The sequence below is a fragment of the Apodemus sylvaticus genome, chromosome X (genome assembly GCF_947179515.1).
Source record: "Apodemus sylvaticus chromosome X, mApoSyl1.1, whole genome shotgun sequence".
Classification (NCBI taxonomy): domain Eukaryota; kingdom Metazoa; phylum Chordata; class Mammalia; order Rodentia; family Muridae; genus Apodemus; species Apodemus sylvaticus.
Window position 1 is genome coordinate 36511406 of NC_067495.1, and position 14080 is coordinate 36525485.

Here is a 14080-nt window from a genome sequence, read left to right on the forward strand (position 1 = left end):
TACTTCTCAGTACTTTTTTATTAGGCACTATGTCACAGTGCCGGGAGTGCTTGTTTGCAACAAGTGAGATTTTCCCTAGGGCTCCACAGGGTAGTCCTTTTTCAAAGCCACTGGGGCACTCATGGACTTGAAATGCCGCTGTCCATCTAAATACAGCATGGACTCTGAAACACAAGAAAGATTCCTCTGAAGAAATGTGCAGCACTTTGGACAACCACACAATAAATGACTATTTGGGAATAATAGGACAACATTGTATATGCAAAACCAGCTACAGGGATGCACTTTGGGACTGGAGGCTATACAACTAAGCTAAGAGAGAAACCCTGATCTCATCTCATTTTGCTGGCTGCACTAGTCTTTCACTATCAGTGGCTGCTTGCAGTTTGTACCAGCTCTGTGTACACAGCTGTGCAAAGCAACAATAGCCATTCCTGGAGGCCTAAAAACATATTTGGCTATAGAACTTCAAAACTATAATCTCCCAAAGACATGCGCTTGGGCTAACAGGCTTGGAGACACTAGTAAGGACAATTTAAAATCAAGAGGGCTAGGACTATAGCTCTGTGGTAGAGCACATGTCCAGCTCATGTGAATTCCGGGTTCAAGGATCATTTAAAAGAGGGCTGAGAATGTAGCTCAAGGACAGAGTACTTGCCTAACATATGCAAATCCCTAGGCTCAGTCACATACCATAGGGGGGTCCTGGGGGTGGTATTGAGAATTTCTTCTTCTCATTAGAAGGAAGCAATAATCATAGCTTACCTCCATATGTTTTGGGGAAAATCAAGGGTACTTCTTTTTCCGACATGAATGTAAAATGGAAGACATTGGTGGTCATATGCTCACGACTATCAAGAGAGGCCACTTCACTATGAACTCTGACTTGAATGTAATTGTCCTGGGTGAAGCATACCTAAAAGATTATAGACACAAGATTTTGTCAGTTGCTTTAAGAATGGGGAAGGAAACTAGTCATAAGAGAAAAACAGAAGGTAAAAACTTATTTTCCAGACCCAAATGACAAAAATATTTTTCACCCCTCATAACACACCTACCTGTGAAGAAAGAAAGAGCATTGAGCCAACTTCAACAGGTTTCTGAAACATGATATCATCCACTGTTACCACATATGGCCGGGAACCTCTATTGGAGAAAGCCGAAAATTGGAGTGAATTGTAAAATTCAGGTCTCAAATGTTTCCCTTAACAATTCACCGATGTTAAATAACAATGATAAAAAATAATGTAAAGAAAGTGAAAATTATCAAATCTAGCTACTATGAGGGTGATATTCATTAAAGCAAAATTGTAGGGGTAGGTATGTTCTAAATACATTGCACTGGTGTATGACATTATCTAGGAATATATAATGAAAGTTTTACATTAAAAACATTATCAGAGGCATTTGACTTTGGTTTCAGAAGACTGTTTCCATGATTTAGCTCATTTATTAAAGACCTGCTGAAAAAATATGGCAATATGTAAAAAGGAAAAGAGTGATTTTTGGACCCATAAGGTCACAGTGTCATCTCTTACATTTTCTACTCTCTCCACCCTTAAGCACACAGAGATCTTATAAAAGGTATAACCCTATAGTGTAATTCATACCCTGACTGGTTTAAAATGTTTCCTGTTAGTGGACAGGAGTAAGTCACTTGTCAGAAGGTAACTTAAGTCAACCTTACCCAAAGCTACAAGCAGTAGCCCATGCAAGTTCATATGCTTTCCTCATAAGAAAACCACCAAAGATCCGATTGAAAATGTTTCGCTCCTATAAAACATAAATGAGTATTAATAAAAGTCTGTGGTTATCCTTATACAGAAAACAAATAAATTAACAATGCTATAGAAAATGTCCATTTAAACATGTTTCAGAGTTTAGAGAATTATCATGAATGCAATCCAGCAAATTCAGGCTTCTCACAAAGTTCTAGTACCTGAGGGTGACAAATATCCAAGCTCTTGAGTTTTGTATCCTCCATCCACACTGCCTTAGGAGGCAAAATTCGACTCTGAAAACTTATAGTCCTGTGCAAGCGGAGATTAATTAAATAAGCATGGTTACTGCCATGTTTTCACTGATGAGAGGAAATAGGTTATAAACATTCTCCACATAAGTGTGGCTTTGGAAAAGACCTCGGACTACAATACTTTCTCAACTTGGGAGTCCACAATCTTAACTTACTTTGGATCCAGTGTGTTAAGAAACAGTTCATGTATGATATTCCTCTCCTCAGAACTGGGAGCCACTTTCAGTAATGAACTGGTGCTAAATGCAATCCTTCGGCTCTTGTTCACTGAAGTATATAAAAATAAACAAGTAGTGATCAGGAAGGTCACCCCACAGCAACTAGGGTGCCTTACAACCTACAAAGTATTTCTCAGACTCAAAATCTCATCAGAAATTTCCCTTCCTCCAAGGGAAGACCACAGCAATAGCATAAAATTTCCAGAGATGGAGCTGTTCTATAGTAAAGCACTTTCTTCACATGTACAAGGCCCTGGATTCCAAACCCAGTACCACACACAAACACACAAAAATATTTTTTTCCACTGAGTATTTTTTCTTTTTTATCTATCTATCTATCTATCTATCTATCTATCTATCTATCTATCTATCTATCTATCTTTGGTTTTTGAGGTAGGGTTTCTCTGTGTAGCCCTGGCTGTCCTGGAACTTTCACTGTAGGTCAGGCTTTCCTCAAACTCAGAAAACCACCTAGTCTCTACCTTTGGCTCCCAAGTGCTGGGATTAATGATTTATTTTATGTACATTGGTGTTTTGATTGTATGTATATCTATATGAGGGTGTCGGGATCCCTGGAACCAGAGTTTCAGATAGTTGTGAACTGCCATGCACATGGTGGGAATTGAACCTGTGCCCTCTGGAAGTGAAGCAGTGCTCTTAACTGCTGATCCATCTGTCCAACCTGAGTATTTTCTTTCAGATGGAAATTTTATCAGTTTAGTATGAGAGCACTGGTTCTCCTGATCTATAGCCCCAATCTGACTAGTACTTACACAACTAAGATATACTTTCATTTCATCGCTATCTGTGTTCCAGTAAATGGCTCTGCATCCATGCACTTACTAGCAGCACTAAGTGGATATAATGAGTTTAAAAAAGAGTATATTAAGTTAAATGGTAAAAAAGAGGAGAATGGGTGGGAAGGGAAGGAAATGAAGGGGGATGGGGGAACTTGACCAAAACATATTATATATATGTATGAAATTCTCAAGCAATAAAAATGAAAAGATAAATTGCTTCACTTAATACTGTGCCATCAATAAAATTGTTCAAAGCATGAGTTCCATGGGATAAAATAAATTCATTTGTCTATCAAAAAATCCTGGCATGGGTAAAACATTTGATTATTATAAGGAATTCATATAATCATCAATAATCCCTTCTATAGTAAAATTAATATACATTAATTTTTTTATTTCACTATAATAAAATTAACATACATTCTCCTTGTGTAAAGAGCTCTTCTTCTTCTTTGTTTTCAGGAATAAGTGGATTTACAAAAGCTGGCCTAAAGAAAACAGAAAAATTTAGTTTAAGATATTGGCTTGATGATTCACTTCTGCAATTCCAAGGATGTCAAGTGTTAGGCTAATCTGGCCTAAATAAATTATGCAAAACCAAAAAACCACACTGTATATGCTATTATCTAATAAAAATAAAGATGAATAACTGTCTCCTAGTTTTAATGTTTTCATCAGGGTTATGTCTCAATGGTTGAGTGCTGGGTCTGGCATAAATAAGGCCCTAGGGACCAGCATTACCAACATGAAACAGTCTTCTTTTGCCATTTGCTTTATGTAATGCTTACTGATATCCTCACACAGAGACTGGGACAATTAAGTAATCCTTCTGTTTATAGACCTAACTACACACTAGAAAGTTCATATTATAAAAAGAATGCTGAATTTGGGCATAGCCACATATGCCCGTAATCCTAGCACATGAGAGATAGGGCAAGGAGGACTAGACGTCCAAGATCATCACCATAATGAGTTGAGTGCAGCCTACCATCCATAAGGCCCTACTCACGAGAACAAAAATATGAGTTTAGGATGGACCCTACAAAAATCTCAATGTCTTCAAAGATAGAAACAGTAGGGGTTCTTCTGTTAAACAAACATAATAGCCTAATGTAAGGCAGGGCCCTTTAGTGTTCCAGTTCTCAACTGGTTAGTTGTGACTCCCACAAGGATTGCATAGTAGGTCTCCTGAATATCAGATACTTACATCACGATTTAACAGTGATAAAGTAACAACAAAATAATTTTATAGCTGTGAGTCACCACAACATGAAGAACTGCATTAAAGTCCCAATGTGAGGGAGGTTGAGAACCATTGCTTTGATGTATCCTGAATCTGGGGCAGGACTTCATGAAGATATTTTAGGACATCTGGTAAAATCCAAGTATGGATCATAGATTAGATTTATATAATTGCTACACTGTTAAACATCCTGGAGACACTGTGATATAAAGGCATTGGAATCATGTAGGAGGATTACTTTGTTCTCAAGAGACACACACTAAACTAGTGGCAGGTGAAGTCAACCAAAACTTACATTTAAATGATTCAGGGAAAAATGGTCCATGTGTATATTTACAAGTGGTAAGAAAGGAAGACAAATGTGGTACCATGTTGACCAGGGAATTTAGGTAAAAGGTATACAAGGGTTCAGTGCATTGTTAAAAATTCTTTAAAATAAAAATAAAATAAATAATATACAATGAATCATTAAAATGATAAATAACATAAAAAAATTCTTCAAAATACAAGAATGACCATCATCAGAACCAAAAAATTAAGGAAAGAAAGTTCTCCACTATAGTGAAAGAATCTAACATATGTAATTTGTAAATCATATTTCAAACCAAAATATTAAGTTTTTATATACACATATGTATATATGTATATGTATATGTATATGTATATGTATATGTATATGTATATGTATATGTATATGTATACACACACACACACACACACGCACACAAATACACATAATATATGACATGAAATTAGAAACAAGGTTATCTGGGGAAATACAGAAATACAGAGGAAAAAAGGTGAAGAACAAAGAAGGTTGGGGTCAGTATGATCCAAACCTATATAAAACACTTGTATAAAATGTCTTTATGATACATCATTATGTACAATGAATACATGTGATAGTGTTGCCAGTGTGACAGAATGTGTTATCACCCGGAAATTAGGTCCCTGGATGGACATATAAGGGATTATCTACATTATGTTAGTTTCTAGGCATACCAATGGAAGATTACCTTGATTACAAGGTGGGAAGACCAACCTACTATGGGTGGCATCCTTTTCTGTCTGGGATCTGGGACCATGGAGAATAGAAAGAGTGAGCTGAACGCTAGAATGTATTCACTGTTATCTGCTGCCTGATTGTGGATACAATGGAGTTGCTTTCAGCTCCCGCCACCTTGACTTCTCTCTCTACCTCTGAGCAACACTAAACCCTTTTTCCCCTAATTCTTTTGTCAGGGTATTTTACCACAGCAACAGGAAAAGTAATTAAGATATTACATAACACCCACAAAAAATTATATAGGACCAGTAATGTCATAGCTCATAAAGGACTTGTTGACAAGCCTGGTGACCTGGTGAGTTTTATTCCTCAGAACCACACAGTAGGAGAAAGTTGACTCCTGGAAGTTTTCCTCTTACCTCCATACATGTGCCATGTCACATGCATGTATGCCTTGATAAATAAATAAAATTTAAACTGTTTCAAGTAGTGGTTCTCAACATTCCTAATTCTGTGACCCTTTAATAGTTACCCATGTTGTGGTGACCCCCAACCATAATGTTATTTCATTGCTATATATATATATATATATATATATATATATACACACATTTTTATTTTATTTTTTATTTATTTAATTAATTATATATTTTTATTTTCTATATTCTTTGTTTACATTCCAAATGATTTCCCCTTTCCCCGATCCCCCCTCCCCATATGTCCCATAAACCTTCTTCTCTCCATCCATTCTCCCATCACCTCCCTCCTTTTCTTCTCTGTCCTTATATTCCCCTCCAATGCTAGATCAAGCCTTTCCAGGATCAGGACCTTCTCCTTACTTCTTCATGGGAGTCATTTGTTATGCGATTTGTGCCTTGGGTATTCAGGGCTTCTGGGCTAATTAATATCCACTTATCAGAGATTGCATTCCATGTGTATTCTTTTGTGATTTGGTTACCTCACTTAGGATGATATTTTCCAGATCCAACCATTTGCTTAAAAACTTCATAATGGTAATTTTGCTATTGTTAGATATTGTAAACATCTGATATACTACTACTTCCAAGGAGGTCGCGACCCAGAGGTTGAGAATCACTGCAGAAACAAAGGAGCTCATTTCCTGTCTGCACTTCCACTTGCTTTAGAAGACCAGCACTACCCACAACACCACAGCCCTGCCTGCCTCCCAGGACACCTGCTGTAATCAGGGACACATGGACACAGGTAATACCCCAACCTGTTGGAACCCTACAATACCCAGCAGACATGGAAATTCTGCCCGAAAATTCTACCAGAGAACTCATACAGCTGATAAATAACTTCATCCAAGTGGCTAGATATGAAATTAACTCAAATAAATCAGTAGCCCTCGTTTATACAATTGATAAATGGACTGAGAAAGAAATTAGGAAAACAAAACCCTTTACAATAGCCACAAACAATATAACATATCTTGGTATAACTCTAACCAAGCAGGTGAAAGATCTGTATGACAAGAACTTCAAGTTCCCAAAGAAAGAAACTGAATAAGACATTAGAAAATGGAAAGATATCACATGATCATAGATCAGTAGAATTAACATATGAAAATGGCCACCTTACTAAAAGCAATCCACAGATTTAATGCAATTTCTATCAAAATCCCAACACATTTTTTACAGACCTCAAAGTGTAATACTCAACTTCATATGAAAAAAAACATAAAACCATCCTAAACAATAAAAGAACTCTGGCAGAATCACCATCCCTTATCACAAGCTGTACTACGAGCAATAGTGATAAAAACTGCACAGTAGGTACAGAAACAGACAAGATGATCAATAGAGTAGAATTAAAGGCCCTGAAATAAAACCACACACATGGATCTTAAAGAAAGAAAGCTCTCCACTATAATGAAAGAATCCAACATATGTCATTTGTGATCTTTGTCAAAGAAGCTAAAACCATACAATGGAAAGAAGAAAGCATCTTCAACAAATGGTGCTGGTCTAACTGGCAGTCTGCATGTATAAGAATGAAAATAGATCCATATAAATCACCCTCCACAAAGTTCAAGACCAAGTGGATCAAGAACCACAACATAAAACCAGGCACACTGAATACAACAGAAGAGAAAGTGGGGAAGAGTTTCAAATGCATTGATATAGGGGAAATTTTCCTGAATGTAACACCAATGACTCAGGCTCTAAGATCAAGAATTGATAGGTAGGACCTCATGAAACTGAAAATCTGTCTTATTTTTCTAAACAAGCTTTTTATACAACAGGGAGAAAGTCTCATTACTGACTCCTAAGTTGGGTTTCTAATACATACGCAATTCAGTCACCACAATGTTCTGAACAAACCACAATACAACAGCAATCCCCATAACTAATGAAACAGTTCCTACTAAGAGGAATCCCAGGATTCTGTGGCTAAATGGCTGACTCCAGCCAAGGTATCAAGATGAACCTAACCCATCTTGTCGTACCAGAGGTCAGGAATGTAGAGAGGAACATAAGTGCTCCTCTTATGGCCTTCCAGATGGACAGTTCTTTGTGTACTGGCCAGAGGTTAATGCAGAGACTCAGAACCATGCAAAGTGCTGAGAAGGAGTGCTGAGTGTTCATTGGAAATGGAGTGTTGCCATCTCAGGATCAGGAGCTAGGAGGATACAGACACAAGAGCAGGCAGATGGGGGTGGAGGCTGTGAAACACTAGCTTCTGGACATGAGATGACAGTTTATGTTCAGGAACTCACAGCAACTGAGGCCACCTGCACGAACTGGAGGTCATAAACACTTCATCACGAATGGGGAGAGGTTCATGAGTTCAACCCCCCCACCCCACTAGAGGATTGTCTGGGCAAACCCATCATTGTCAATGGAGTAGCTGACAAGTTGTCCATGTTCCCTCCAAAAAAATTATATCCCCTCAGACTTATGTAAATGGCCCTAACTCAACCTAACAGGTCACAAAAAGATATGAAAATAGAAGAGAGATTTCCTGGGAAAAGGGGCTTCAGCAGAACTGGGAAGAAGACTAAGAGAATGGGCATAAATAAGATGGAATGAAAGGTAAACATAATCAAATGACATTGTGTGTCTATATGTGTGTGTGTGTGTGCGCGTGTGCATGTGTATGAAGTGATCTAAAAATAAATAGAAAGGGACAGGGAACTAAAAGTAAAAATCCTGTAGATATCTTGGTAGTTGGATTATGATTAATAACAACATAATTATTTTTTTCATCATTTCCTTAAATCTACTTCCTTTTTTTTTTCATTTTATGTACATTGGTATTTTGCCTGCACACATGTATGTGTGAGGATGTCTGATCCCCTGAAATTGAACTTATAAACAGCTGCTATGTGGTTGCTGGGAATTGAACCCAGATCCTCTGGACAAGCAGTCAGTGCTCTTAACTGCTGAACCATCTCTCCGGCCCCAACTTCTATGATTAAAGAGGAAATTAATGCAATGAAATATTACTTTCGTAAATACAAATTATAAGAAATTAAAAATAAAACAAAACAAAAGGCTAGTGGAGATAATTCTGAAAGAACAAAGATGTCTCAATCCCTCTGGCCAAAGACCACATCCTGAACAACAAGACAAGCAAGGACTACAGTTATAGAACTCAAAGCTAATAAATGAAGGGAAGATGACAGAATTTAAAAGTTGTTTTATATATTCCAATGAAGATGAGTACTGCAATGACCAATTATGTACATTAAAATTAACTGATGTGAAGACGGTGTATTCTGAGTGATCTCAGTAGATGAAGGTGCCTGCTACTAAGTCTGACGGCTTAAGTTTAAACCCTGGAAGCCACAAGAAATAGAGAAGGAACTTCCCAAAGCTATCTCTTAGCCCTCCCCCCCCCCCACACACACACTCTTTGTCAATCAATTGGGAATATGGAAGGAGAAGTATCCAATCAAAAGATGAAGAATACATGAGGAAAACCTGACTAGACTGTAGAGAGATCAGTCCGTCCTTGTTGAATATACAGATCAAGCTCAGCAACATCCCAGGCGGTACCTACTGAAGTCACATCCTGGCATAACATTCAGGAACAGTCACACTGAAAACACACTCTTATCAGCATCCTGACTGAATCTAACGTGAAGCTCTATTGAACTTCAGTTACAGGATATAGTAGGTTCAGGGTACCAAATAAAAAGTAAGACATCATGAGGAAGCAATAAGGCAAATCCAAGAAATAGGATATTTTGTGTACTAGCTAGCCTAGCCTTGCAACATGTTAACAATACAAAATAGTTAAAAGGGTAATAAAGATGCACAAGTAGGCTAGATTAGAACATACTTTAGAGAATTTACAGCTTGTAAGTATACCAAAATCCAAATTGCACACTTTCAATAGGTGAATCACATAATATATGAATTATATTTCAATAAATCTATTTTTGAATTTTTGTGGTTTTTTTCAGGCTGGGAATGAAACTCAGGGTCTCATACATGTTCACCAAACATGCTACCAGAGAAGCAAGTAACTCTATAGCATAGTGATAAAAGTTATTTAAGAAAATAGCCAGTTTGGGTATCATAGTACCTAAATTCAAGATATATTGTAGGCCTGATATGATGGTAAACACCTAGCATCCTAGCTTTTGGGAAGCTGAGACAGAAAGCAAATTTGAGACCAACCAGGTCCACATAGTGAGTCCATGACTGCCATTAAAGAGCATACAGATCAGTTGAAGAGAATAGAAAAATTACATGTACAATAACACACCTACAGTATGTAGTACAAAGGACAGTCTTCTCAACAGATGGTGTGGATATGGGAAACCCGATATCCACATGCAGAAGAAAGAAACTAGAGTCACCCATCAGCACTTACAAAACATAAAATAGCCTAGCAGTGGTTCAGGCTTGAATCCCAGCACTCAGGAGGTATAGGCAAGTACATCTCTGAGTTTGAAGCTAGCCTGGTCTACAGAGTGAGTTTCAAGACAGCCACAGTTGTTACACACAAAAACTTGGTGTCACCAAAACACAACAAAAGAATGAGCTAAAAATCTAAGATTTGAAACCATCACAAGAGAACAGGAACACTCCACAACATTGAAATGAGTAAAGACTTTTGTGAAGGTATCTCTAAGCCAAATAAAAAAAAACAAAAACAAAAAACAAAAAATGAATGAAACATAAGCAAATGAGATTACATCAAAATAAAAAGATTCTATTGAGTAAAGGAAAACTCAACAGAATACAGAATGGACCAAAAGAATGGGAGAAAAAGCTTTACAAACATGCTTTTTAGATAGAGTTGATATCCAGAATATATGTTACTCAAAAAGTTTAATAAACTGATTTTTAAAAATGGGCAAATGATCTCAATAACCCTTAAGAAAAGAAACAGAAGTAGCTAACAAGTCGATAAAAAAGTCTTTAATATCTTTAGCTATCACTCCAAGGGGCTATTTTTATTTTTTTTAAAAAAAATTAATACTAACAATGATGATACAGAGGAAAACAAATTGTAGACACTATTAGAAGAAATGTAAATTAGTACAGTCATCATAAAGAACTTTCTTTTTAGATATAGATATGCTACACAGCCTATTTATCTCTCATCTGTATATATTTAACTTAAAATTAAATTAGCATACCAGAGATAGCTATGCACGCCTATGTATGTAGCACTATTAACAACCAGTAAGATAACTGAGCCACCTTGGGAAAGTATCAGCTAATGAATGAAAAATTAAATATACAATTCAGCTGTTAGGAAGAACGTTCTCTGCAGTAAAGTGTGCTGAACTAAAGTGCATTATGTTAAGGAAATTAGCCAAAGACAGGAAAACAAGTACCACTTGTTCTCTCATCTATGCTAAAACCAAGCCAGTCTGAAAGTAAACCAGTGGCTCCTACAACCTAGGGAATATGGCAAGTGGGTTTACTCAGGACATAGTATAGGTAGTCAATAAATAAAATGCCTATACTAAAGTATTCTGAGGTAAAATGTCATCATGCATGAAACTTGTTTGAAAATATTTATGTTCTTTAGAAAGAAAATATGAATTTTTCAAACATGTTGAGATTAAATCTGTTAAACTCAGGTCACAGGCATATAGAAACGCATTGTTTTCTCTTCAATCTTATGTTCCTTTGAAGTTTTTAAATTATGGAATTATAAAAAACAGCAATTACCCCTTATTTTCAGAATCACGAGCGACCATTACAAAAGTTGCATCCAAAACAGGCCAGTATTTATCATCATTGTGCAGCTAAAGAACAAAGAAAAGAAAAACAAAATTGTAAGGAATGCATTTGTTGGAAAACATACCATGTTGCTGCATTATCTGCATCTGCATCATCATCATCATCATCATTATTTTTATAGAATATAATTTTCATTTACATTTCAAATGGTAAAACCTTTCCCAGTTTCTCCCCTCCCCCAAAACCCCAACTCCTCATCCCACCCCTGCCTTCATGTCTATGCACCTCCACTCGACCCACCCCCACCCCCACCCCCTCCCCTCGGTTTCCCTTTGTTGAGGCATCTATTAAGCCTTCACCAGACCAAGGACCATTCCTCCCACTGAGGCCCAACAAAGCATTCCTCTGCCACATTTTTGGCTGGAACCATGTGTACCCCTTGGTTGATGGCTCAGTCCCTGGGAGTCCTGGGGCATCTGGGTGGCCGAAATGATTGTTCCATGTCACAATTAAAACTTACGACTACCTCTTTAAAAACTGAAACAACTGGCCAGGTACACATGCCTATAATCCGAGCAATGGGGAACACTGAAACAGAACAGTGCCTGTGAGCGTGGGGCTACTCTAGTGGGATTCAGGGTAGCTTGTGTCATTATACTCCTGTGCAACTGTGGTCTTTCCTGGAGAGAGAGAGGGGGAGAAGGAGAGAGATTGAGAGAGAGAGGGAGAAAGCAAGTGATTGAGAGAGAAGGGGAGAGAGAGATTGAGAGAAGGGGAGAGAGGAAGAGATAGGGGGGGAGAGAGAACATGAGAGAGAGAGAGAGAGAGAGAGAGAGAGAGAGAGAGAGAGAGAGAGAGAGAGAGAGAGAGAGAGAGACTCTGAAGTTTTTTCCAGGGTGTTAAACAACCAAATCTTTGAGGGGAAATCTGAAGAAAGAAAAGGAGAAGAATAAGGAAGAGGAGGAGGAGAGAGTAGCTAATGTTTTGATGCATTCCCTCCATTCCCTCCTGGAAATCAAATAGGAGCCAAAGGAAAACAGACCCCTCTAAAAGGGCCCTAGAATTCTAGTAAGTCTTCTGTTCGTCTGAGCAGAAAGGTCACAAGGGATCCAGAGGTAGACTCTAATTGATGCATATCTTGCAAAGTGAAGAGACACTAGACAGCGAAACTAACTATAACGAAAGCATAGAAGCATTGACAATATTAAACAGGACTAAACAGAAACAAGGATTCTTGAGTTAGCAGGGTCTGTTCAAATAGATGCCATTAAACATACTGTCCAGGGGGGAAAACCTGACAAATTTCAGTAGTCTCTGACCAAGTATGTCATTTCTTTATTTTTGTTTAATTCATTTACTTTATTTTATGTGCATGGTGTTATTTTTTGTTCATTTTGTCTGCATGAATGTCTGTACAGCACGTACATGCAATGCCAGCAGAATCCAGAAGAGGGCATCAGAATGCCTGGAAATGGACTTGTGAATTGAAGCAGGTTTCCCCCAGAAGAAACCAGTGCTCTTAACCATGGAGCCCTCTATCCAGCACCAGGCTGTGCTGCCATAAAAAGGCCAGGTTCTCTGCCCCACCTGCTCTTCAGCTCTTATTAATGCTGCCATTACACTGTCTTCATAAATATCCTAGCAACAGGCACTTCTATGTAGGCCATGGGCTCCAGGCCCTGTCTTGATCCTAACATTTTCTTATAGACGCTCTCTACTTTTCCTATTTTAATGACTGCTGGTATACTCCTTCAGAAAGTCTAGAGGACACACAGAAATCATCCAGTGCAAGTATAGAACTCAGTCTCATGAACTTAAAAACAAAAATTAGTCTTCTACAATTATAGTTTACAAAAACAAAAGATGAAATGGTCTGAGATTTTATTCAGACATTTATGGAATTATATCAGAAACCAAAGGGACAAGCAACTTAAAAAAAAAACGTGCTGAAGGAAGCAAAAGGGACCCCCCCCCCCCGCGCCCTTAAAGGCTACTATACTAGGGGAGAATCCTAAGTCTGAAACAAAAATTAAAGGTCATTATATGACATGACAATGTAAAGAAAAGTTAGCAGGGGGTTGCCCACACTTTTAATTACACAAGTTGACAGGGCAGTGCAGTGCCACACATATCTCTGTAAATTTGAGGCAAGCCTGGTCTACAGATCAGGCTACAAGGAGAAACAATGCTTCAAGAAAAAAAGAAAGAAAGGGTAGAAGGAGGAACGGGAGGGAGGGAAGGAGGGAGGAACGGGAAGGAGGGAAGGAGGGAGGTAAGGAGGAAGGGAAGGAGGGAGGGAGGAGAAACACAAGAAGGCAGTAAATGTGGTAGAAGGGGCCCTGGGAGGACACCAAAACCCAAGTTTTGATTGAAAATGCCATAATGGGACCAGAGAGCTCAGCAGTGATGACTTGAGTCTGATCCTCAGAACCCACATTAAGATGCAAATAAAGCACCAACTTCACAAACTTGACCACTGATCTCCATACACTTAAAGAAAAATAACTTGCCATAATGAAATCTAATTGTGTGCTGCTGGGCAAAGCAGGATCATAAAGAGGGCGTCGCTTGCCATTGTGCGCATAATCAGGCCATAGATGGTACTTAGTAG

General features: G+C 38.1%; 1 protein-coding gene across 2 annotated transcripts in view; it reads right to left on the reverse strand.

Moving 5' to 3' along the window:
- The window catches only part of Acot9 (acyl-CoA thioesterase 9), a 39762-nt gene continuing 25682 nt past the window's right edge, over window positions 1-14080 (reverse strand). For both annotated transcript variants that reach the window (XM_052170142.1, XM_052170143.1), the window contains 8 exons: window positions 11458-11534; window positions 3471-3538; window positions 2188-2299; window positions 1940-2030; window positions 1688-1773; window positions 1059-1146; window positions 766-916; window positions 1-164 (listed from right to left, as the gene is read on the reverse strand). In XM_052170142.1, the coding sequence (XP_052026102.1) occupies window positions 76-164; window positions 766-916; window positions 1059-1146; window positions 1688-1773; window positions 1940-2030; window positions 2188-2299; window positions 3471-3538; window positions 11458-11534 (762 nt within the window). In that variant the 3' untranslated portion in view covers window positions 1-75. The remainder of the gene's footprint in view (window positions 165-765; window positions 917-1058; window positions 1147-1687; window positions 1774-1939; window positions 2031-2187; window positions 2300-3470; window positions 3539-11457; window positions 11535-14080) is intronic.